Source organism: Salvelinus fontinalis, chromosome 1 (genome assembly GCF_029448725.1).
Source record: "Salvelinus fontinalis isolate EN_2023a chromosome 1, ASM2944872v1, whole genome shotgun sequence".
In the NCBI taxonomy this organism is placed as follows: domain Eukaryota; kingdom Metazoa; phylum Chordata; class Actinopteri; order Salmoniformes; family Salmonidae; genus Salvelinus; species Salvelinus fontinalis.
The window spans coordinates 90,409,675-90,434,144 of record NC_074665.1 but is presented as its reverse complement, the minus strand read 5'-3'; the positions used below and the strand labels follow the sequence as shown (position 1 = coordinate 90,434,144).

The 24,470-nt window shown below is 49.3% G+C and overlaps 1 protein-coding gene across 5 annotated transcripts in view; it reads right to left on the bottom strand.

Annotated features, from left to right (window-relative positions):
* Positions 1-953: 953 nt before the first annotated feature.
* Positions 954-24,470, bottom strand: part of LOC129863576 (protein TANC2-like) — a 589,624-nt gene continuing 566,107 nt past the window's right edge. For 4 of the 5 annotated variants that reach the window (XM_055935646.1, XM_055935661.1, XM_055935671.1 and 1 more), the window contains 9 exons: positions 21,207-21,340; positions 20,946-21,069; positions 20,554-20,729; positions 19,492-19,624; positions 18,131-18,160; positions 10,152-10,243; positions 4,211-4,357; positions 3,642-3,742; positions 954-3,385 (listed from right to left, as the gene is read on the bottom strand). In XM_055935646.1, the coding sequence (XP_055791621.1) occupies positions 1,027-3,385; positions 3,642-3,742; positions 4,211-4,357; positions 10,152-10,243; positions 18,131-18,160; positions 19,492-19,624; positions 20,554-20,729; positions 20,946-21,069; positions 21,207-21,340 (3,296 nt within the window). In that variant the 3' untranslated portion in view covers positions 954-1,026. The remainder of the gene's footprint in view (positions 3,386-3,641; positions 3,743-4,210; positions 4,358-10,151; positions 10,244-18,130; positions 18,161-19,491; positions 19,625-20,553; positions 20,730-20,945; positions 21,070-21,206; positions 21,341-24,470) is intronic. The other variant, XM_055935654.1, reaches the window with a different exon arrangement.

Sequence of the window (24,470 nt, the reverse complement as noted above, 5' to 3'; positions counted from 1 at the left end):
AAACAATTACAAACAGAAAGAACAAAAAGAAAATCATTCATGTTTTTATATGTATTTACATTATATAACTTAATAATAAATATAATAATTTCTCTATGCACACTCACGTTGTAATTTCTGACCCATTTACAGTAGTGAACATATTAATATTGTATTACAGAGAGTCTAGCAACCTTGAATAAGAGCACAAGTCGTATTTTAAAGATAGCATATGGTAGATGGATAGAGAATCCACAGGTACAGTAAGGTAAGGGCCCTCAGTTTCACTCCCACTCCCCCCCCTGGAAGTGTTAGGGACTCTGACCCTGTGTTTGATCAGGATTACCCCCAGTGTGTTATTATCTATGTACTGTATGACTAGACTACTACCCCCAGTGTGTGCCTATTGTAGACTGCTCACTGTGTGAGTGGGGCCTATTGTAGACTGCTCTCTGTGTGAGTGGGGCCAATTGTAGACTGCTCTCTGTCTGAGTGGGTTCTGTTGTAGACTTCTGTTTGTGTGAGTGGGGCCTGTTGTAGACTGATCTCTGTGTGAGTGGGGCCTGTTGTAGACTGCTCTCTGTGTGAGTGGGGCCTGTTGTAGACTGCACTCTGTGTAAGCAGGGCCTGTTGTAGACTGACCTCTGTGTGAGTGGGGCCTGTTGTAGACTGCTCTCTGTGTGAGTGGGGCATGTTGTAGACTGCTCTCTGTGTAAGCAGGGCCTGTTGTAGACTGATCTCTGTGTGAGTGGGGCCTGTTGTAGACTGCTCTCTGTGTAAGCAGGGCCTGTTGTAGACTGACCTCTGTGTGAGTGGGGCCTGTTGTAGACTGCTCTCTGTGTAAGCAGGGCCTGTTGTAGACTGCTCTCTGTGTGAGCGCGGCTGTAATCTGTCTATGTATCATGTGTTCTTCATCAATGTCATACAAGGTCAGCAGCCTTAACTCAACCGCCCCCCCGCCCCCCCCCCCTCCCTTCCTCCCCTCCCTTTCTCCCCTCTCTTCCTCCCCTCCCACTCACACGCCCAGTTCGGCCGTGGACGGTACATTCACACATTCGACTCCACGAAAGGTCTCTTTGGTTTGATGGGGGAGGTGGGGCCCTGCCTAGAGTCACGGGATATATCACGAGAGAGCTGTCGGTACATGTTGTCCTGGTAGGCCTGAGCTACGGGCAGAGTCCTGGCCACCTTCACGTCTGGATAGGTGGGCACCTGGCTCACCCGCTCCAGGATGTCCCCTCCTCCACCCCGGGAGGCTCCGTTGGCCAGCTTGCCCAGGGAGGACTGCTGATGCTGGGGTTGCTGGGGGTAGTAGTCTTCCTCCAGGAGTTGTCCGTTCTGGGCGTTGTTAGTCTTGTTGTAGTAAGCAAAGTTCCCCAGCGAGGTTGGGGGGCTGTAGGACGAGCCATGCTGGACCAGTTGGCCGGGCGATGTGGGGCTGATGCCAGAGTCCATGGAGGTCATAGCCCAGGGCCGCTGGGACGAGGGCTGCTGCAGGTATTGAGTCTGGTGAGTCCGTGCTGTCTTGTCTATGATGCCCATGAAGGGCGTGGTCCGTGAGCGGGTGCTCTCACCCTGGTACAGCCCACCACCGCTGCCCTGGGAGGGCGAGTTTGGGGAGATGTCGTCGTTACAGGAACGCTCGTACCCCTCGTAGCCTTCGTAGCCCTCGTAAGCCACCTGCAGCGGGATCTCCATCCCCTGAATGGAGGAGGAAGGCCTGAAGCCTGGGGCTAGATTACAGCTAGAGCCCCCTGTGGGGATGTTGTTGCTGGAAGGGGAGAAGCGGAGGCCCACGCTCTGGGAGTGGATGAGGGGCCGGGGAGTGGAAATGTGCGGTTTGATCTCCGTGGTAGTGGCACTGACGGGCCGCCTCACCATGTGGCCGATCTCTGGTGATCCGAGCTGGCACTGGGGCATGGCACTGTTTTGGCGCTCCAGCTCGTGCTTGGCACCAGGGTAGTAGGCGGCTGACTGGCTGCGGCTAATCTGGGGGGTCTGGCTATAGCGGACAGCCCCCTGGAGCTGGCCCCCTTGTCCTCCCCCACTGCTGGCACGGTAGGCAGAGGAGGGGCGCTGGGGTAGCTCGTCCTTCATCAGGCCCTCTATGACCCCTCCTCGGCCCATGTGCTGACAGATGGCCCCAGCTGAGAGGCTGGACTGGGGCATGGAGTGACCATCCAGGGAGGGCTGGTACATCAACCGGCTCTGGCTCTCCATCGGCACGTCCATGGAGGCCCCCTGGTAACGCATGGGGTGGCCCATCTGGCCGTATGTGTTGCTGGGCTGGTTGGTGCGAACAATCTGGGCCATGGAGGGCTGGAGGCGCAGGCCCTGAGCCTGGTGGTGCTGTTGAGTCTGGTGATGCAGGGAGTCCTGGTGGTGTTGGGAGGCCTGGTGCTGTAGTTGGGCCTGGTGGTGCTGTTGGGAGACCTGGTGGTTCAGTTGCGCCTGGTGGTGCTGGTGGGTCTGGAGGGTGTCGTGGTGCAGAGAGGCCTGGTGGTGCAGGGAGGCCTGGTGGTGCAGGGAAGGCTGTGAGCTCTGCTGGAAGGACCTCTGGCTGCTCATCTTTGAAAGGGTAGGCTGCTCCTGCTGGTAGCGCACCGGAGACCCTGACTGGGACCTGTACAGACACACACTCTCCACCGGGGGACTGGCTCTGTACTGGCTCTGTACCCCACCCCGACGCAGAGGGGATAGCGGGGGGCTCTGGTATCCGTGGTCCATCCCTTGTCCCCCTCCTCCACTGGGCGGGGGGCTGAAGCGGTAGGTGGGCTGGTGCACCGGGGAGGTCTGCGGAGGGCTGTGTCGGTGGTGGGAGTTGTGGTGCGTGGGGGAGAGAGAGGGGGGCGACGGCAGCTGGTAGTTCTGGATGCCGGGAGAGGACATAGAGGTGGGGCTGGGGTGGTCGTAGACGTAAGCCTGGCCCATGGGGGAGCCCCCTGACAGGAATGCCTGGTCCTGGTGGTAGGGGTGCTGGTGGATGGTTGGAGAAAGTGGGGGGCTCTGGATGATAGGCAGGCTGGAGGGGTTGGAGCAGAGCTCTCTCTCGAAGGCCAGACCCATAGAACCCATACTCCCCATAGACATGGCCTCCTGCTCCAGATAGTCCTCGTCCTCAAACAGATCCTGGACCGGCTCCATGTCCTCCAGCCGAGGCTCCGGGGGAGGGGGGAGCTCCAGGGGGAGTGGGAGGGAGGACAGGGACATCTCCTCCTCCTCCCCCTCGTCTGGGGGAGGGGAGGGGGGAGGAGATGGGGGAGGATCCAGCTTCTGTGCGTCCTCCTCCTCCTGGGTAAGCTGTCGACACTCCTCCTCTACCCGCTGCAGGAGGCGCTGGATCTCAGGGTGGTTGGGGCTCTGCTTCATTGCTTCATTCAGGTCCTCCAAGGCCTCAGGGAACTGCCTGCAGAGACAGGTAGGAGTGGGAAAATGCAACAGGGTTGGAACTGATGTGAGGTTTGTATTCTTACATGAAGCGTTTTTTTATTATTTTATTTATTTTATAAAACACTGCTGTGAAAATGTATAAACTAAGGAAAAAACAATTGGTCACAAAAAAGGAGGAAAATCTTATGAGAGACTGAAAAATATGAGATCAGAGCAGAATATGTCAACTATTCTACAGTGGAAGGGAAGCAGGGATGTAAATAGAAGGTTACCTGCTGCTACGCTTGGCGCGGGCTCTGGCATAGTACGCTTCGTATGATTTTGGTTTCAATTCAAGTGCCTTTGTAGCAAACTCCTCAGCCATCCCAAAGTCCTGAATGTAATAACAAGTGATCCATGAGTCAGATACCGAGGACAATAGAGGTACTATCCAGTACTGTTACATCCATGAGTCAGATACTGAGGTACTATCCAGTACTGTTACATCCATGAGTCAGATACTGAGGACAATAGAGGTACTATCCAGTACTGTTACATCCATGAGTCAGATACTGAGGACAATAGAGGTACTATCCAGTACTGTATTTGATTTGATTTGATTTTGTTACCTCCATGAGTCAGATACTGAGGACAATAGAGGTAATATCCAGTACTGTTACTATTAGTTACTACTATGTATTTCTCTGGAATGCATGTATTGATAATATACTATACATGGTTGTGTCTCAAATGGCACACTATTCCGTATATAGTGCACCTGGGCCCAGGTCAAAAGTAGTGCACTATATTGGGAATAGGTTGCCATTTGGGATGGATCCATGTTCAGAGCCCACCAACTCACGTTCAGTTTCCTCCGACATCGGGACAGATTGAGTAAGATGGACACTTTCTGCTCCCTGAAAGTCTTGAGGTCCTCACTGAAGCCTTCACGGGGGAACTTTTTGAGGGCGTACTGATACCTCTGTGCTGCCTCCTTCACTTTCCCTTTCTGTTGAATACACCGACACACACAACATGTTATTCATACAAGACAGACAACATATAGCTCTTATTGACCATTCAAAAAAATCTGTAAACTTTTGTGGATAAATAAATCTGTCAAAAGTGTAGACAAAAGCATCGCAAATAGTTTGATTAGATCACATATTCTTTCTTGGATGTGTATACTGTATATACAGTACCTGTCAAAAGTTTGGGCACACCTACTCATTTAAAGCTTTTTCTTTATTTTTACTATTTTCTACATTGTAGAATAATAGTGAAGACACCAGAACTATGAAATAACACATATGAAATCATGTAAACTCAGCAAAAAAAGAAACGTCCTCTCACTGTCAACTGCGTTTATTTTCAGCAAACTTAACGTGTACATATCTGTATGGAGATAACAAGATTCAACAACTGAGACATAAACTGAACAAGTTCCACAGACATGTTACTAACAGAAATGTAATAATGTGTCCCTGAACAAAGGGGGGAGTCAAAATCAAAAGAAACAGTCAGTATCTGGTCTGGCCACCAACTGCATTAAGGACTACAGTGCATCTCCTCCTCATGAACTGCACCAGATTTACCAGTTCTTGCTGTGAAATGTTACCCCACTCTTCCACAAAGGCACCTGCAAGTTCCCGGACATTTCTGGGGGGAATGGCCCTAGCTCTTACCCTCCGATCCAACAGGTCCCAGACGTGCTCAATGGGATTGAGATCCGGGCTCTTCGCTGGCCATGGCAGAACACTGACATTCCTGTCTTGCAGGAAATCACACACAGAATGAGCAGTATGGCTGGTGGCATTGTCATGCTGGAGGGTCATGTCAGGATGAGCCTGCAGGAAGGGTACCACATGAGGGAGGAGGATGTCTTCCCTGTAACGCACAGCATTGAGATTGCCTGCAATGACAACAAGCTCAGTCTGATGATGCTGTGAGACACTGCCCCAGAACCTGACGGACCTTCCCCCTCTAAATCGATCCTGCTCCAGAGTACAGGCCTCGGTGTAACGCTCATTCCTTTGACGATAAACGCAAATCCGACCATCACCCCTGGTGAGACAAAACCACGACGCATCAGTGAAAAGCACTTTTTGCCAGTCCTGTCTGGTCCCGCAATGGTGGGTTTGTGCCCATAGGCGACGATGTTGCCGGTGATGTCTGGTGACAACCTGCCTTACAACAGGCCTACAAGCCCTCAACCCAGCCTCTCTCAGCCTATTGCAGACAGTTTGAGCCCCGATGGAGGGATTGTGCGTTCCTGGTGTAACTCGGGCAGTTTTTGTTGCCATCCTGTACCTGTCCCACAGGTGTGATGTTCGGATGTACCGATCCTGTGCAGGTGTTGTTACACGTGTATCTGCCACTGCGAGGACGATGTCCGTCCTGTTTCCCTATAGTGCTGTCTTAGGCGTCTCACAGTACAGACATTGCAATTTATTGCCCTGGCTACATCTGCAGTCCTCATGCCTCCTGCAGCATGCCTAGGACACATTCACACAGATGAGCAGGGACCCTGGGCATCTTTCTTTTGGTGTTTTTCAGAGTCAGTAGAAAGGCCTCTTTAGTGTCCTAAGTTATCATAACTGTGACCTTAATTGCATACCGTCTGTAAGCTGTTAGTGTCCACCGTTCCACAGGTGCATGTTCATTAATTGTTTATGTTTCATTGAACAAGCATGGGAAACAGTGTTTAAACCCTTTACAATGAAGATCTGCGAAGTTATTTGGATTTTTACAAATTATCTTTGAAAGACAGGGTCCTGATAAAGGGATGGCCAGGTTATATCCTTCCTGTTTGGCCCTGTCCGGGGGTTTCTTCGGATGGGGCCACAGTGTCTCCTGACCGCTCCTGTCTCAGCCTCCAGTATTTATGCTGCAGTAGTTTATGTGTCGGGGGGCTAGGGTTAGTTGGTTATACCTGGAGTACTTCTCCTGTCTTATCCAGTGTCCTGTGTGAATTTAAGTATGCTCTCTCTAATTCTCTCGTTCTCTCTTTCTCTCTGAGAACCTGAGCCCTAGGACCATACGTCAGGACTACCGGGCATGCTGACACCTTGCTGTCCCCAGTTCGCCCGGCCTTGCTGCTATTCCAGTTTCAACTGTTCTGCCTGCGGTTACGAAACCCCTACCTGTCCCAGACCTGCTGTTTTCAACTCTTAATGATCGGCTATGAAAAGCCAACTGAGATTTATTCCTGATTATTATTTGACCATGCTTGTCATTTATGAACATTTTGAAAATCTTGGCTCTCTCTAATTTTCTCCTTCTCTCTTTCTCTCGGAGGACCTGAGCCCTAGGACCATACGTCGGGACTACCGGCCGTGGTGACTCCTTGCTGCCCCCAGTCCGCCTGGCCTTGCTGCTATTCCAGTTTCAACTCTTCTGCCTGCGGTTTTGGAACCCCTACCTGTCCCAGACCTGCTGTTTTCAACTCTTAATGATCGGCTATGAAAAGCCAACTGAGATTTATTCCTGATTATTATTTGACCATGCTTGTCATTTATGAACATTTTGAAAATCTTGGCTCTCTCTAATTTTCTCCTTCTCTCTTTCTTTCTCTCGGAGGACCTGGGCCCTAGGACCATGCGTCGGGACTGCCGCCCGTGGTGACTCCTTGCTGTCCCCAGTCCGCCTGGCCTTGCTGCTATTCCAGTTTCAGCTGTTCTGCCTGCGGTTATGGAACCGCCACCTGTCCCAGACCTGTTGTTTTTCAACTCTTAATGATCAGCTATGAAAAGCCAACTGAAAATTATTCATGATTATTATTTGACCATGCTTGTCACTTATGAACATTTTTGAACATCTTGGCATAGTTCTGTTATAATCTCCACCCGGCACAGCCAGAAGAGGACTGGCCACCCCTCATAGCCTGGTTCCTCTCTAGGTTTCTTCCTAGGTTTTGGCCTTTCTAGGGAGTTTTTCCTAGCCACCGTGCTTCTACACCTGCATTACTAGCTGTTTGGGGTTTTAGGCTGGGTTTCTGTACAGCACTTCGAGATATTAGCTGATGTACGAAGGGCTATATAAAATAAAATTGATTGATTGATTGATGTTTCTTTTTTTGCTTAGTTTAGTAAGCACATTTATGTTATATTCTTCAAAGTAGCCACCCTTGATGACAGCTTTGCAAACTCTGGGTATTCTCTCAACCAGCTGCAAGAGGAATTATTTTTCAACAGTTTTGAAGGAGTTCCCACATATGCTGAGCACTTGTTCGCTGCTTTTCCTTCACTCTGCGGTCCAACTCATCCCAAACCATCTCAAATGGTTTGAGGTCGGGTGATTGTGGAGGCCAGGTCAGCTGATGCAACACCATCACTCTTCTTCTTGGTCAAATGTGACCCGATTCAGGAAACTAGGTGTATGTCACAAGTCACAACTTCACAGGAGAGCAGTTTGAACGTAAACACTTTTTTTTTTATCAAAATGCATTTTTGGCCAGAAATGCGTTCTCGAACATGTGAACTTTCATGTGCCTTATTAATAACAAACTTCTATGCAATCTGTTAAATTACAAGCCTTGTTAGTTATGCCACAGAAAAAGCCAGCAACTCTCCCACTACCCATGATTGGCTGAGATAATGAGTGGGCTGGACAACGCGAGAGAGGAGTTCGGACTGGTCTGCCATAGAAGGCTTCTGTCTATTTGAGCTCGTCAGTTTGTGTTGGTAATCCTGTCGAACGTGGCTTTTAAAAACATGTATTGTGTAGTGGAGCTGCATAAGTGTTGCTCTCCACTTTCTGGAGGATCAAGTTTTGAAATCAGTGGATGTATATTATGATAGGTAAAGAGATGGAGAAAACACCTGTCTCCGGATTACATCTTCAAACTAAGGGCAACTGTGGCATGGCATTCCTGACAGGGAGACATGTCCATCATGCATGATGATGTATACAGGTAAGTTAGTCTAGCGTTAGCTAGCTACATTTTCAGATATTACACGTTTCCTAATTTTGACAGAAAGTGGTTTTATTTCAAGCTAAAGTGTACTGTTAGCTAGCTAGCTAACATTATCTAGCTTGCTCCCGAGCTGATGTTATTATTAGTTTCCCAGAGCCGTGTGCTCTTCTAGTTAGAGCCTGATGTTAGCTAGCTAACACTGAACATGGTTGGTTAGCTCCCAGCACTGTGGCATTGTTGGCTCTGTTCATTGTTGTTTTCTAACTAGTTAACAATAGCTGGCTGGCACGTTATCTAACGTTACGTGACGTGTGTGAACTTACACTTTGTTTACCTAGCTAGGTACATTGTTTACCTAGCTAGCTCAAATCAAATTAAAGTTTATTTGTCACGTTACAGTGAAACGCTTACTTACAGGCTCTAACCAATGGTGCGTGAAAAAAAGGTATGTGTGTGTGTGTGGGTAAGTAAAGAAATAAGCTATATCTTAGCTATATAGCTATATCTTAAGTTAAAGTGTACTGTTAGCTAGCTAGCTAACGTTAGCTGTCTGGCTCCCTAACTGACGTTATTATTTGTTTCCCAGAGCCGTTTGCTGTTCTAGTTAGAGCCTAATGTTAGCTAGCTAAAATTTGAACATGGTTGGTTAGCTCCCAGCACTGTGGCATTGTTGGCTCACCCGTGTGCACAACCCGTGTGTACAACACCCGTTGAATATGGCCGGTGTCAGTCTGCAAAAAAGCACAATGAAATTGTTGCCAGCAGAGCTGGTTAGGCTGTTTTCATGTTATCCAGAGGTAAACAAATCATCGGCCAGAGCGTCAAGTGTGCACTCTAAGAGCGAAACGAGATGGGTGGGGCTAAAGCTTAAGAAGATGTGAACGATGCTGAATGGGTGTAGACAAAGAACAGCTCATCAAAGGCGATTTTCTCAAAAGTGAGTTTACAAGTTGATCAACTTTCAAAGCAGAATTACTTACTCATTGTTCCTCAAATGCAGTGTATGATATACCATTTTGTATCTCTGAGTCTACTTTTATCTAATGTAAAAAACACAATTTCAAATTTTGCTACATAAGACCGAATCCAGGTTGTGAGTCACAAATATCCCTTACACAGCCTGCAGGTATGTTTTGTGTTATTGTCCTGTTGAAAAACAAATGATAGTCCCACTAAGCTCAAACCAGATGGGATGGTGTATCGCTGCAGAATGCTTTGGTAGCCATGCTGGTTAAATGTGCCTTGAATTCTAAATAAATCACAGACAGCGTCACCAGCAAAGCACCCCCACACATTAACACCTCCTCCTCCATGCTTCACAGTAGGAACCACACATGCGGAGATCACCCATTCACCAACTCTGCATCTCACAAAGACACAGCGTTGAAACCAAAAATCTACAACTTTGACTCCTCAGACCAAAGGACAGATTTCTACAGGTCTAATGTCCTTCTTCTGTATACCACCCCTACCTTATCACAACACAAATGCATTAAGGAGGAACATTAACTTTTAACAAGGCACTCCTGTTAATTAAAATGCATTCCATGTGACTACCTCATGAAGCTGGTTGAGAAAATGCCAAGAGTGTGCAGAGCTGTCATCAAGACAAAGGTTGGCTACTTTGAAGAATCTCAAATATAACATATATTTTGATTTGTTTAACACTTTTTTGGTTACTACATGATGTGTTATTTCATAATGTTGATGTCTTCACTATTATTCTACAATGTAGAAAATCGTACAAATAAAGAAAAAGCCTTGAATGAGTAGGAGTGTCCAAACATTTGACTGGTACTGTATATATTTTCTTTCTTATATGTATGAATATTTTCCAACAACAGGTGACAGTCCTTCCTCAGATTAGGGTAGGGCCTCCTGATCTCACCTTATAGAAGCTGTCTCCCTCCTCAATCAGCTTACTCAGTAGGATGATCATGATGTCGGGTTTGGAGGTAGCCATAGCCCATGTGGCTGGACCTGAAGAACACAGGATGAGAAAGCAGGGAACGATAAAAAACATGTTGTTTTGGAGTCACAGTAAACACGTAACAATAACAAGTGACAACAACAACCAACAAAGTGTCAGGAATGACAGAGATAGACAGATGTCTGTCCACTGCAGAGAAAATTACGCTATTCTCTCTCTAACATCTATTGATCCAGATAAAGGAGTGCACTGTTGGGACAAAAGCCAAGACTTATCAATCAATAGTCACAAGCCAAAAGCGTAGAAATATGATTTAACAAAACACTAAATTATGCAGCTGGTAAAGCATGAGTCATCATACAGTCATAAAGGATAACTTATCATACAGTATCTCTCTGCAATAGCAACACTTGAAAAACATTTACACATTGATTGGAGAGACGAGGACAAGGTGGGTGGACTTCTTGCATGAGGACAAGGTGGGTGGACTTCTTGCATGAGGACAAGGTGGGTGGGATCCTTGCATGAGGACAAGGTGGGTGGGCTTCCTGCATGAGGACAAGGTGGGTGGGCTTCTTGCATGAGGACAAGGTGGATGGGCTTCTTGCATGAGGACAAGGTGGGTGGGCGTCTTGTATGAGGACATGGTGGGTGGGCTTCCGGCATGAGGACACGATGGATGGTCTTCTTGCATGAGGACAAGGTGGGTGGCATTCTTACATGAGGACAAGGTGGGTGGGCTTCTTGCATGAGGACAAGGTGGGTGGCCTCCTTGCACGAGGACAAGGTGGGTGGCTTTCTTGCATGAGGACAAGGTGGGTGGGCTTCTTGCATGAGGACAAGGTGGGTGGGCTTCTTGCATGAGGACAAGGTGGGTGGCCTCCTTGCATGAGGACAAGGTGGGTGGCTTTCTTGCATGAGGACAAGGTGGGTGGGCTTCTTGCATGAGGACAAGTTGGATGAGCTTCTTGCATGAGGACAAGGTGGGTGGGAATCCTGCATGAGGACAAGCTGGGTGGGCTTCTTGCATGAGGATAAGGTGGGTGGGCTTCTTACATGATGACAAGGTGGGTGGCCTTCTTACATGAGGACACGGTGGGTGGCCTTCTTACATGAGGACAAGGTGGGTGGCCTTCTTGCATGAGGACAAGGTGGGTTGGAATCCTGCACGAGGACAAGGTGGGTGGGCTCCTTGCATGAGGACAAGGTGGGTGGCCTTCTTGCATGAGGACAAGGTGGGTGGGCTTCAGGCATGAGGACACGATGGATGGTCTTCTTGCATGAGGACAAGGTGGGTGGCATTCTTACATGAGGACAAGGTGGGTGGGCTTCTTACATGAGGACAAGGTGGGTGGGCTTCCGGCATGAGGACACGATGGATGGTCTTCTTGCATGAGGACAAGGTGGATGGGCTTCTTGCATGAGGACAAGGTGGGTGGCCTCCTTGCATGAGGACAAGGTGGGTGGCATTCTTGCATGAGGACAAGATGGGTGGGCTTCTTGCATGAGGACAAGTTGGATGAGCTTCTTGCATGAGGACAAGGTGGGTGGGAATCCTGCATGAGGACAAGCTGGGTGGCTTCTTGCATGAGGATAAGGTGGGTGAGCTTCTTACATGATGACAAGGTGGGTGGCCTTCTTACATGAGGACACGGTGGGTGGCCTTCTTACATGAGGACAAGGTGGGTGGCCTTCTTGCATGAGGACAAGGTGGGTTGGAATTCTGCATGAGGACAAGGTGGGTTGGAATCCTGCACGAGGACAAGGTGGGTAGGCTTCTTGCATGAGGACAAGGTGGGTGGGCTTCTTACATGATGACATGGTGGGTGGGCTTCCGGCATGAGGACACGATGGATGGTCTTCTTGCATGAGGACAAGGTGGGTGGCATTCTTGCATGAGGACAAGGTGGGTGGGCTTCTTGCATGAGGACAAGGTGGGTGGCCTTCTTGCATGAGGACAAGGTGGGTGGCCTTCTTACATGAGGACAAGTTGGATGAGCTTCTTGCATGAGGACAAGGTGGGTGGGAATCCTGCATGAGGACAAGCTGGGTGGGCTTCTTGCATGAGGATAAGGTGGGTGGGCTTCTTACATGATGACAAGGTGGGTGGCCTTCTTACATGAGGACAAGGTGGGTGGCCTTCTTACATGAGGACAAGGTGGGTGGCCTTCTTACATGAGGACAAGGTGGGTGGCCTTCTTGCATGAGGACAAGGTGGGTTGGAATTCCTGCACGAGGACAAGGTGGGTAGGCTTCTTGCATGAGGACAAGGTGGGTGGGCTTCTTACATGCTGACAAGGTGGGTGGCCTTCTTACATGAGGATAAGGTGGGTGGGCTTCTTGCATGACGACAAAGTGGGTGGGCTTCTTGCATGAGGACAAGGTGGGTGGGCTTCTTGCATGAGGACAAGGTGGATGGGCTTCTTGCATGAAGACAAGGTGGGTGGCCTTCTTACATGAGGATAAGGTGGGTGGGCTTCTTGCATGACGACAAAGTGGGTGGGCTTCTTGCATGAGGACAAGGTGGGTGGGCTTCTTGCATGAGGACAAGGTGGATGGCCTTTTTGCATGAGGACAAGGTGGATGGGCTTCTTGCATGAGAACAAGGTGGGTGGGCTTCTTGCATGAGGACAAGGTGGGTGGGCTTCTTGCATGAGGACAAGGTGGGTAGGCTTCTTGCATGAGGACAAGATGGGTGGCATTCTTGCATGAGGACAAGGTGGGTGGGCTTCTTGCATGAGGACAAGGTGGGTGGCCTTCTTGCATGAGGACAAGGTGGGTGGCCTTCTTACATGAGGACAAGTTGGATGAGCTTCTTGCATGAGGACAAGGTGGGTGGGAATCCTGCATGAGGACAAGCTGGGTGGGCTTCTTGCATGAGGATAAGGTGGGTGGGCTTCTTACATGATGACAAGGTGGGTGGCCTTCTTACATGAGGACAAGGTGGGTGGCCTTCTTACATGAGGACAAGGTGGGTGGCCTTCTTACATGAGGACAAGGTGGGTGGCCTTCTTGCATGAGGACAAGGTGGGTGGGCTTCAGGCATGAGGACACGATGGATGGTCTTCTTGCATGAGGACAAGGTGGGTGGCATTCTTACATGAGGACAAGGTGGGTGGGCTTCTTACATGAGGACAAGGTGGGTGGGCTTCCGGCATGAGGACACGATGGATGGTCTTCTTGCATGAGGACAAGGTGGGTGGGAATCCTGCATGAGGACAAGCTGGGTGGGCTTCTTGCATGAGGATAAGGTGGGTGGGCTTCTTACATGATGACAAGGTGGGTGGCCTTCTTACATGAGGACAAGGTGGGTGGCCTTCTTACATGAGGACAAGGTGGGTGGCCTTCTTACATGAGGACAAGGTGGGTGGCCTTCTTGCATGAGGACAAGGTGGGTGGGCTTCAGGCATGAGGACACGATGGATGGTCTTCTTGCATGAGGACAAGGTGGGTGGCATTCTTACATGAGGACAAGGTGGGTGGGCTTCTTACATGAGGACAAGGTGGGTGGGCTTCCGGCATGAGGACACGATGGATGGTCTTCTTGCATGAGGACAAGGTGGGTGGGAATCCTGCATGAGGACAAGCTGGGTGGGCTTCTTGCATGAGGATAAGGTGGGTGGGCTTCTTACATGATGACAAGGTGGGTGGCCTTCTTACATGAGGACAAGGTGGGTGGCCTTCTTACATGAGGACAAGGTGGGTGGCCTTCTTACATGAGGACAAGGTGGGTGGCCTTCTTGCATGAGGACAAGGTGGGTTGGAATTCCTGCACGAGGACAAGGTGGGTAGGCTTCTTGCATGAGGACAAGGTGGGTGGGCTTCTTACATGCTGACAAGGTGGGTGGCCTTCTTACAAGAGGACAAGGTGGGTGGGCTTCTTGCATGAGTACAAGGTGGGTGGGCTTCTTGCATGATGACAAGGTGGGTGGGCTTCTTACATGATGACAAGGTGGGTGGGCTTCTTGCATGACGACAAAGTGGGTGGGCTTCTTGCATGAGGACAAGGTGGGTGGGCTTCTTGCATGAGGACAAGGTGGATGGCCTTTTTGCATGAGGACAAGGTGGATGGGCTTCTTGCATGAGAACAAGGTGGGTGGGCTTCTTGCATGAGGACAAGGTGGGTGGGCTTCTTGCATGAGGACAAGGTGGGTAGGCTTCTTGCATGAGGACAAGATGGGTGGCATTCTTGCATGAGGACAAGGTGGGTGGGCTTCTTGCATGAGGACAAGGTGGGTGGCCTTCTTGCATGAGGACAAGGTGGGTGGCCTTCTTACATGAGGACAAGTTGTATGAGCTTCTTGCATGAGGACAAGGTGGGTGGGAATCCTGCATGAGGACAAGCTGGGTGGGCTTCTTGCATGAGGATAAGGTGGGTGGGCTTCTTACATGATGACAAGGTGGGTGGCCTTCTTACATGAGGACAAGGTGGGTGGCCTTCTTACATGAGGACAAGGTGGGTGGCCTTCTTACATGAGGACAAGGTGGGTGGCCTTCTTGCATGAGGACAAGGTGGGTTGGAATTCCTGCACGAGGACAAGGTGGGTAGGCTTCTTGCATGAGGACAAGGTGGGTGGGCTTCTTACATGCTGACAAGGTGGGTGGCCTTCTTACAAGAGGACAAGGTGGGTGGGCTTCTTGCATGAGTACAAGGTGGGTGGGCTTCTTGCATGATGACAAGGTGGGTGGGCTTCTTACATGATGACAAGGTGGGTGGGCTTCTTGCATGACGACAAAGTGGGTGGGCTTCTTGCATGAGGACAAGGTGGGTGGGCTTCTTGCATGAGGACAAGGTGGATGGCCTTTTTGCATGAGGACAAGGTGGATGGGGTTCTTGCATGAGAACAAGGTGGGTGGGCTTCTTGCATGAGGACAAGGTGGGTGGGCTTCTTGCATGAGGACCAGGTGGGTGGCCTTCTTACATGAGGACAAGGTGGGTGGCCTTCTTACATGAGGACAAGGTGGGTGGCCTTCTTACATGAGGACAAGGTGGGTGGCCTTCTTGCATGAGGACAAGGTGGGTTGGAATTCCTGCACGAGGACAAGGTGGGTAGGCTTCTTGCATGAGGACAAGGTGGGTGGGCTTCTTACATGCTGACAAGGTGGGTGGCCTTCTTACAAGAGGACAAGGTGGGTGGGCTTCTTGCATGAGTACAAGGTGGGTGGGCTTCTTGCATGATGACAAGGTGGGTGGGCTTCTTACATGATGACAAGGTGGGTGGGCTTCTTGCATGACGACAAAGTGGGTGGACTTCTTGCATGAGGACAAGGTGGGTGGGCTTCTTGCATGAGGACAAGGTGGATGGGCTTCTTGCATGAGGACAAGGTGGGTGGGCTTCTTGTATGAGGACAAGGTGGGTGGGCTTCCTGCATGAGGACAAGGTGGGTGGCCTTCTTGCATGAGGACAAGGTGGGTAGGCTTCTTGTATGAGGACAAGGTGGGTGGGCTTCCTGCATGAGGACAAGGTGGGTGGCCTTCTTGCATGAGGACAAGGTGGGTGGGCTTCTTGCATGAGGACAAGGTGGGTGGGCTTCCTGCATGAGGACAAGGTCGGTGGGATTCTTGCATGAGGACAAGGTGGGTGGGCTTCTTGCATGAGGACAAGGTGGATGGGCTTCTTGCATGAAGACAAGGTGGGTGGCCTTCTTACATGAGGATAAGGTGGGTGGGATCCTTGCATGAGGACAAGGTGGATGGGCTTCTTGCATGACGACATGGTGGGTGGCCTTCTTACATGAGGACAAGGTGGATGGGCTTCTTGCATGAGGACAAGGTGGGTGGGCTTCTTGCATGAAGACAAGGTGGGTTGGAATCCTGCATGAAGACAAGGTGGATGGGCTTCTTGTATGAAGACAAGGTGGATGGGCTTCTTGCATGACAACATGGTGGGTGGCCTTCTTGCATGAAGACAAGGTGGATGGGCTTCTTGCATGAAGACAAGGTGGGTGGGCTTCTTGCATGAAGACAAGGTGGGTGGGTGTCTTGCATGAAGACAAGGTGGATGGGCTTCTTGCATGACAACATGGTGGGTGGCCTTCTTGCATGAAGACAAGGTGGATGGGCTTCTTGCATGAAGACAAGGTGGGTGGCCTTCTTGCATGAAGACAAGGTGGATGGGCTTCTTGTATGAAGACAAGGTGGATGGGCTTCTTGCATGACAACATGGTGGGTGGGTGTCTTGCATGAAGACAAGGTGGGTGGGCTTCTTGCATGAAGACAAGGTGGGTGGGTGTCTTGCATGAAGACAAGGTGGGTGGGCTTCTTGTATGAAGACAAGGTGAGTGGGCTTCTTGCATGAAGACAAGGTGGATGGGCTTCTTGCATGAGGACAAGGTGGGTGGGCTCCTTGTATGAGGACAAGGTGGGTGGGCTTCTTGTATGAGGACAAGGTGGGTGTGCTTCTTGCATGAGGACAAGGTGGATGGGCTTCTTGCATGAGGACAAGGTGGGTGGGCTCCTTGTATGAGGACAAGGTGGGTGGGCTACTTGCATGAGGACAAGGTGGGTGGCCTTCTTGCATGAGGACAAGGTGGGTGTGCTTCTTGCATGAGGACAAGGTGGGCGGGCTTCTTACATGAGGACAAGGTGGGTGGCCTTCTTGCATGAGGACAAGGTGGAAGGGCTTCTTACATGAGGACAAGGTGGGTGGGCTTCTTGCATGAGGACAAGGTGGGTGGGCTTCTTGCATGAGGACAAGGTGGAAGGGCTTCTTACACGAGGACAAGGTGGGTGGGATTCTTGCATGAGGACAAGGTGGGTGGGAATCCTGCATGAGGACAAGGTGGGTGGGCTTCTTGCATGAGGACAATTTGGGTGGGATTCTTGCATGAAATCAAGGTTGGTGGCCTTCTTACATGAGGACAAGGTGGGTGGCCTTCTTGCATGAGGACAAGGTGGATGGGCTTCTTGTATGAGGACAAGGTGGATGGGCTTCTTGTATGAGGACAAGGTGGGTGGCCTTCTTGCATGAGGACAAGGTGGGTGGGCTTCTTGCATGAGGACAAGGTGGGCGGGCTTCTTACATGAGGACAAGGTGGGTGGCCTTCTTGCATGAGGACAAGGTGGAATGGCTTCTTACATGAGGACAAGGTGGGTGGGCTTCTTGCATGAGGACAAGGTGGGTGGGCTTCTTGCATGAGGACAAGGTGAGTGGCCTTCTTGCATGAGGACAAGGTGGAAGGGCTTCTTACATGAGGACAAGGTGGGTGGGCTTCTTGCATGAGGACAAGGTGGAAGGGCTTCTTACATGAGGACAAGGTGGGTGGGATTCGTGCATGAGGACAAGGTGGGTGGGCTTCTTGCATGAGGACAATGTGGGTGGGATTCTTGCATGAAATCAAGGTTGGTGGCCTTCTTGAATGAGGACACGGTGGGTGGGCTTCATGTATGAGGACAAGGTGGGTGGGCTTCTTGCATGAAGACAAGGTGGGTGGGAATTCTGCATGAGGACAAGGTGGGTCGTCTTCTTGCATGACAAGACACATACAGTGTAGTGTGCTCGAGGCTGGGTATGCTGTCATAACACATCATAACCAACTGGAATGTCAACATCTACCTCTAAATAAAAGCAGTCCAAGTTATAGTTATCTCTGTCATGCTTGGATTTAATCTGATCGCAGGTTATAGGCATTGCTGCTTTTAAAGGCAATTTACGATTGAGCCGACATATCCAGCATTTACCTTGAACAGGATCTCCATGAACGCTGGAACATTGCCTTTAAAGGTCAATGCCTATAATCCGCGATCAGATTGAATCTTGGCCTCAGAGTTAATAGTAATACCTGAGTGTTATTTCTCAGGATGGGGGTTGTAGATGGGGGTTATAGCTAAACTGGCCTGCTGACACAGACCATAACGACACTAAGACAACACAGAAAGAGGAGGTAGGGCTGTCAAAATGCCTGCTGGGGTGAGATGCCGACAGCCTTGGGATTACCTCTAGGCCGACTGGGCAGCGTCTGACATCCTGGTACAGCAGAGAGGTCGGGGGGGTCATGAGCAAGGGAGGGAGGGCGAGTGCAGTGGGCCAGAGTAATCAAAAAAAGAAAAAAAAAGAAAAAGGTGCGTGGAAGAAAAGGCAAGTGGGAAAAAAGACAAAGAAAAAAAGTTGGAGGATGAAGAGTGAGAAGAGGAACAGAAAAAAGCAGCAGTGAGAAGCAGGGATAAGAGGAAAGAAAAAACACACTACTAACAGCTTGTCTCAGAGATCACACATAGAAGGACAGAGAGACAGAGAACATGAACAAAAGAGAGAGCAGAGAGAAAGAAAGAAAGAAAGAAAGAAAGAAAGAAAGAAAATTTACGAGAGAGAAAGAATGAACCAGAGAGAGCTGAAATAGAGGAAGAGAGAGAGACTACAGGAGGACACAGTAGAACAACACAGAAACATCTACAGATCTGAGGAAGGACTAGTCAGAGAGAACAGTGAAATACTACAGGAGGACACAGTAGAACAACACAGAAACATCTACAGATCTGAGGAAGGACTAGTCAGAGAGAACAGAGAAAGACTACAGGAGGAAACAGTAGAACAACACAGAAACATCTACAGATCTGAGGAAGGACTAGGCAGAGAGAACAGAGAAAGACTACAGGAGGACACAGTAGAACAACACAGAAACATATACAGATCTGAGGAAGGACTAGTCAGAGAGAACAGAGAAAGACTACAGGAGGACACAGTAGAACAACACAGAAACATATACAGATCTGAGGAAGGACTAGTCAGAGAGAACAGAGAAAGACTACAGGAGGAAACAGTAGAACAACACAGAAACATCTACAGATCTGAGGAAGGACTAGTCAGAGAGAACAGAGAAGACCTGCAGTATGGTGCACCAGGAGCAGCAGGGGGAACATACAAAACAGTGGGGTTCAGCTGTTTGCTCAGCTCCAAAGAGACAGTAACAAGTTGCATCCCAAATGGCCCTGTGTTCGTTTTTTAGTCCACTACTTCTGGTCAATAATAGTGCACTATATATTAAATAGGTTGCCCTTTAGGATGCAGATTCTGTATTGCTGTGTCATCCTACTGCAGCATGGATAGTATTTGAATTGTGTCTCAACATCAGATAGTCAAGTGTAATTTTGTTTTCCAATTTTACAGTCAAAAGATCCAAACTGTTGCACTATGGAGAGAATGGGGTTCTTTTCCAGGAAAGGAATTTCAAATCCTGGCTGCGTCTAGAAGGGCACCCTTTACCCCACAGTGCACTAGTTTTGACCAGGTCCCATTTTGGACAGCCCCTGTCCAAAATCTCTTGGCTTCCAGTCTAACACTAAGTCCATTCTCAATACCTATCTTGGCTCCCTTCTTGAGCAGGGTGACCACCACGGACGTGTTCCTGCAGCCCACGGCCCGGTCCAGAGGACACATCCCACTGTAGTCCACATGCTCTATCATCACCCCCTGGTCCACTAAGAACTGGACCTGCGAGGACAGACAGCAGACGGGGGGTGGAGGGAGAACAAGGGGGTGGAGGGAGAACAGGGGGGGGAGGGAGAACAGGGGGGGGGTGGGAGAACAGGAGGGAGGGAGAACGGGTGGAGGACCAAGGACAGTACGGAGGATGTGAGAATAGGCGGAGGGAAAATGGGGGAGGACGGGGGGAGGAGGAGAGAAGGGGGGGGCAGGGGGAGGAGGGAGAACAGGGGGGGGGTGAGGGGAGGGAGAATATAGGGAGAAGGGGGGGAGGAGTGAGAATGGGGGAAGGGAAAACAGGGGGGAGGAAGGAGAACAGGGGGGCAGGAGAACGGGTGGAGGATGGAGGACAGTGGGAAGGAAAGTGAATGGGGAGAAGAGGGAGGATAATGGAGGAGGGAGGACAGGGGTGAGGAGGGAGGACGGGGGCAGGAGGGAGATGGGCGGAAGAGGGAGGACAGGTGGAGGAGGGGGTACAGTGGGAAGGAGAGTGAATGGGGAGAAGAGGGAGGATAATGGAGGAGGGAGGACAGGGGCGAGGACAGTTGGGAGGAGGGAAGACAGGGGCGAGGACAGTGGGGAGGAGGGAGGACAGGGGTGAGGAGAGTGGGGAGGAGGTAGGACAGGGGCGAGGACAGTGAGGAGGAGGGAGGACAATGGGGAGGAGGGAGGACAGTGGGGAGGTGGGAGGACAGGGGCGAGGACAGTGAGGAGGAGGAGGGACAATGGGGAGGAGGGAGGACAGTGGGGAGGAGGGAGGACAGGGGCGAGGACAGTGGGGAAGAGGGAGGAATGTATTGATTAATGATCTTCATCAGAGCAGGATCATAGGATGGTACTAACATTTGGGAGAGTTACTGCTAGCAAAATATACACAAATATAACTATACTTATATACTTGAACACATTTTTTTTCTTAATGTTGTACTACCACTCACCATCTCTGAGTCCCCGTAGAAGGAGGCCAGGTCGAGGGGCGTGCGTCCGTTCTTATCAGCATGGTCTGTAGCAGCCCCCCTCTCCACCAGACAGCGCACCACGGGCAGGTGTCCCTTCAGACACGCCCAGCTCAGAGCTGTTAACCCCTCCTTGTCCATCAGAGGCAGGGACGCACCTGGCAGGTGGATCAGAGGGGTCAGGGTTTACAGGTCAGCATTGGGAGTAAAAAGTAAATTGGTCAAATAAAGTACCGTCAATGCTTTGGTGATTGTGTTTAACAAAAGTTTCTTGAGAGTTTGCAGTATATAATTCAAAGTATGAAAGGATAGCAGGTCACAGATAATGTAAATGTCAAGGAATGAGTGGATGATGTCTTCCTCCGAACCCTCACCTTGTGCCAGTAGGAACTCCACAGTGCCCAGGTGACCCTCTGAGGCAGCCATCATCAGAGGGGTTCGGCTCTGCTTGTCTGCGAGGTTCACCTCCGCTCCGTGAGTCAGGAGAAGGTCCACAATCTGAGAGAGGACAACACTATCGTCACCATCTAGCACACAACAGCCTGTTTCTATCAACATGGCTGCTCGATCTCTCTTTGTCTGATTAAGTGTTTGGGTCAAAAGTAGTGCAATATAAAGGGTGCACTCAGTCTCACCTGCCAGTTTCCCTGTCGGACAGCACTGAACAGGGGTACCATGCCTCGTCTGTTGGGCTGAGCCACCGCTGCTCCCTGCTCCAGCAGCAGCCTGCAAACGTCTAGCTTCCCCAGGCCCCCTGCTGCCGTGAGAGCTACAGGAAGAGGAGAGGGACACACAGGGATCAGCCATGTTGTACACCAGTCTTTTCCATTTTTTTTACATCATTCTAAGACTGACAGTTATTGTGTGTGCCATGTGTTAGTTTGCAGATTGTACAGGAAGGACACCCAGGGCAGGGAGGGCAGGACAGGGAGGAAACACGTATTAATTCTTAGTGCTAGGGGTCAGAATGTTTTTTTCTTCTTCAAATAACGTACCCAACGTAAACGGAAATTTTCTCTGGCCCAGATCGTAGAATATGCATATAATTTACAGATTAGGATAGAAAACACTCCAAAGTTTCCAAAACTGTCAAAATATTGTCTGTGAGAAAAAGAATAGTTATTCTGCAAGCGAAATCCGGAGAAAATCTAACCCGGAAGTGATATAAAAATAAATAAGAAAACGTTGTTTCCTGACCTGTCTAACCTCCATTTAAAGGGGTATCAACCAGATTCTTTTTCCAATGGCTTCCTCAGGCTGTGACCAGGCTTTAGACATAGTTTCAGGCTTTTATTTTGAAAAATGAGCGAGATGTTTCAAAAGAGGTCAGGTGTCCTCCAAATATTTCCTGCGCGAGCGGGAGGAGCTCACCATTTTCATTTTCTCTCTTAATGAATAGGTTATGCTCCGGTTGAAATATTATCGATTATGTTTGTTAAAGACAACCTGAGGTTTGATTATAAAAAACATTTTAAATGTTTCTACGACCATTTTGGATACTTTTGGGGATTTGTCGAACGGAACACGGCTTTTGTTTTTTCATCATAACGCGCAACCCAAATGGCGTTTTTTTGTGACAAAAGTAATATTTATCGAACAAAAATAACATTTGTTGTGTAACTGGGAGTCTCGTGAGTGGGAACACCCGAAGATTATCAAAGGTAAGCGATTCATTTGATTGCTTTTCTTACTTTCGTGACCAAGCTAGCCAAGCTAATATAAGGCTAATGTTATAGCATTGAAAGCTACACTCACAAAAGCTTGGATTTCTTTCGCTGTAAAATATATTTTCAAAATCTGACACGATAGGTGGATTAACAACAAGCTAAACTGTGTTTTTGTATATTTCACTTGTGATTGCATGATTATAAATATTTGTAGTAATATTTTTTAATCTGATACGTTTGGAAATTTCCCTCTTCCTTTCAGGACCGGAATGAGGCTGTAGTTTTTTTCATCATAACGCGCAACCCAAATGGCGTTTTTTTGTGATAAAAGTAATATTTATCGAACAAAAATAAAATTTGTTGTGTAACTGGGAGTCTCGTGAGTGGAAACGTCCAAAGATTATCTAAGGTAAGCGATTAATTTTATTGCTTTTCCCACTTTTGTGACCATGCTAATTTGAGGCTAGCTGATGTAGCATTGAAACCTACACTCACAAAAGCTTGGATTTCTTTCAATATTTATGCATTTGGCGACCTGCAATTCTAGCGGTTGTTTAGGAAAGTGATCCCGGGGGAGAAGAGAACAGTGGTGTGACAGTAGAGAAAGAGGGAGGAGAGAACAGTGGTGTGACAGTAGAGGAAGAGGGAGGAGAGAACAGTGGTGTGACAGTAGAGAAAGAGGGAGGAGAGAACAGTGGTGTGACATTAGAGAAAGAGGGAGGAGAGAACAGTGGTGTGACAGTAGAGAAAGAGGGAGGAGAGAACAGTGGTGTGACAGTAGAGAAAGAGGGAGGAGAGAACAGTAATGTGACATTAGAGAAAGAGGGAGGAGAGAACAGTGGTGTGACAGTAGAGAAAGAAGGAGGAGAGAACAGTGGTGTGACAGTAGAGAAAGGGGGAGGAGAGAACAGTGGTGTGACAGTAGAGAAAGAGGGAGGAGAGAACAGTGTTGTGACAGTAGAGAAAGAGGGAGGAGAGAACAGTGTTGTGGGAGTAGAGAAAGAGGGAGGAGAGAACAGTGATGTGGGAGTAGAGAAAGAGGGAGGAGAGAACAGTGGTGTGGGAGTAGAGAAAGAGGGAGGAGAGAACAGTGATGTGGGAGTAGAGAAAGAGGGAGGAGAGAACAGTGATGTGGGAGTAGAGAAAGAGGGAGGAGAGAACAGTGGTGTGGGAGTAGAGAAAGAGGAAGGAGAGAACAGTGGTGTGACAGTAGAGAAAGAGGGAGGAGAGAACAGTGTTGTGACAGTAGAGAAAGAAGGAGGAGAGAACAGTGGTGTGACAGTAAAGAAAGAGGGAGGAGAGAACAGTGTTGTGACAGTAGAGAAAGAGGGAGGAGAGAACAGTGGTGTGACAGTAGAGAAAGAGGGAGGAGAGAACAGTGTTGTGACAGTAGAGAAAGAGGGAGGAGAGAACAGTGTTGTGACAGTAGAGAAAGAGGAAGGAGAGAACAGTGTTGTGACAGTAGAGAAAGAGGGAGGAGAGAACAGTGTTGTGACAGTAGAGAAAGAGGGAGGAGAGAACAGTGGTGTGACAGTAGAGAAAGAGGGAGGAGAGAACAGTGTTGTGACAGTAGAGAAAGAGGGAGGAGAGAACAGTGTTGTGGCAGTAGAGAAAGAGGAAGGAGAGAACAGTGGTGTGACAGTAGAGAAAGAGGGAGGAGAGAACAGTGTTGTGACAGTAGAGAAAGAAGGAGGAGAGAACAGTGGTGTGGGAGTAGACAGTCACCTCTATGCAATTCACTGATTGAGTCATTGTTTCCAACAGTACAGAGAGAGTAGAGGGACACACAGGGATCAGTCCTTTTTATCCTTAGTCTTCATGTGTGTCATTTGTTAGTTTGCACACTGATTGCATTCTAAGTGGATACTAAGTGAAGAGTTTGAGTACACCAACAGTAGACAGACAGTAGACAGAAAGACAGACAGTAGACAGACAGACGGTAGTCAGACAGACTGTAGACAGAAAGACAGTCGACAGTCAGTAGACAGTCAGTAGACAGACACGGTAGACAGACAGACAGACAGACAGACAGACAGACAGACAGACAGACAGACAGACAGTTCTGTGTATGGATTTAACTGACTGAGTCATTGTATTGCTCACAATCCTTCCGCCTCTCTCTCCCTCTCTGCCTTGCGGTACATAGAGAGAATAGTCTCTAACAGCAGACCCCCCTCTCCCTCTGACACTAGTTCTGAGCTCTGCACTGCTCCGCCCGTCTGTGCTCCAATA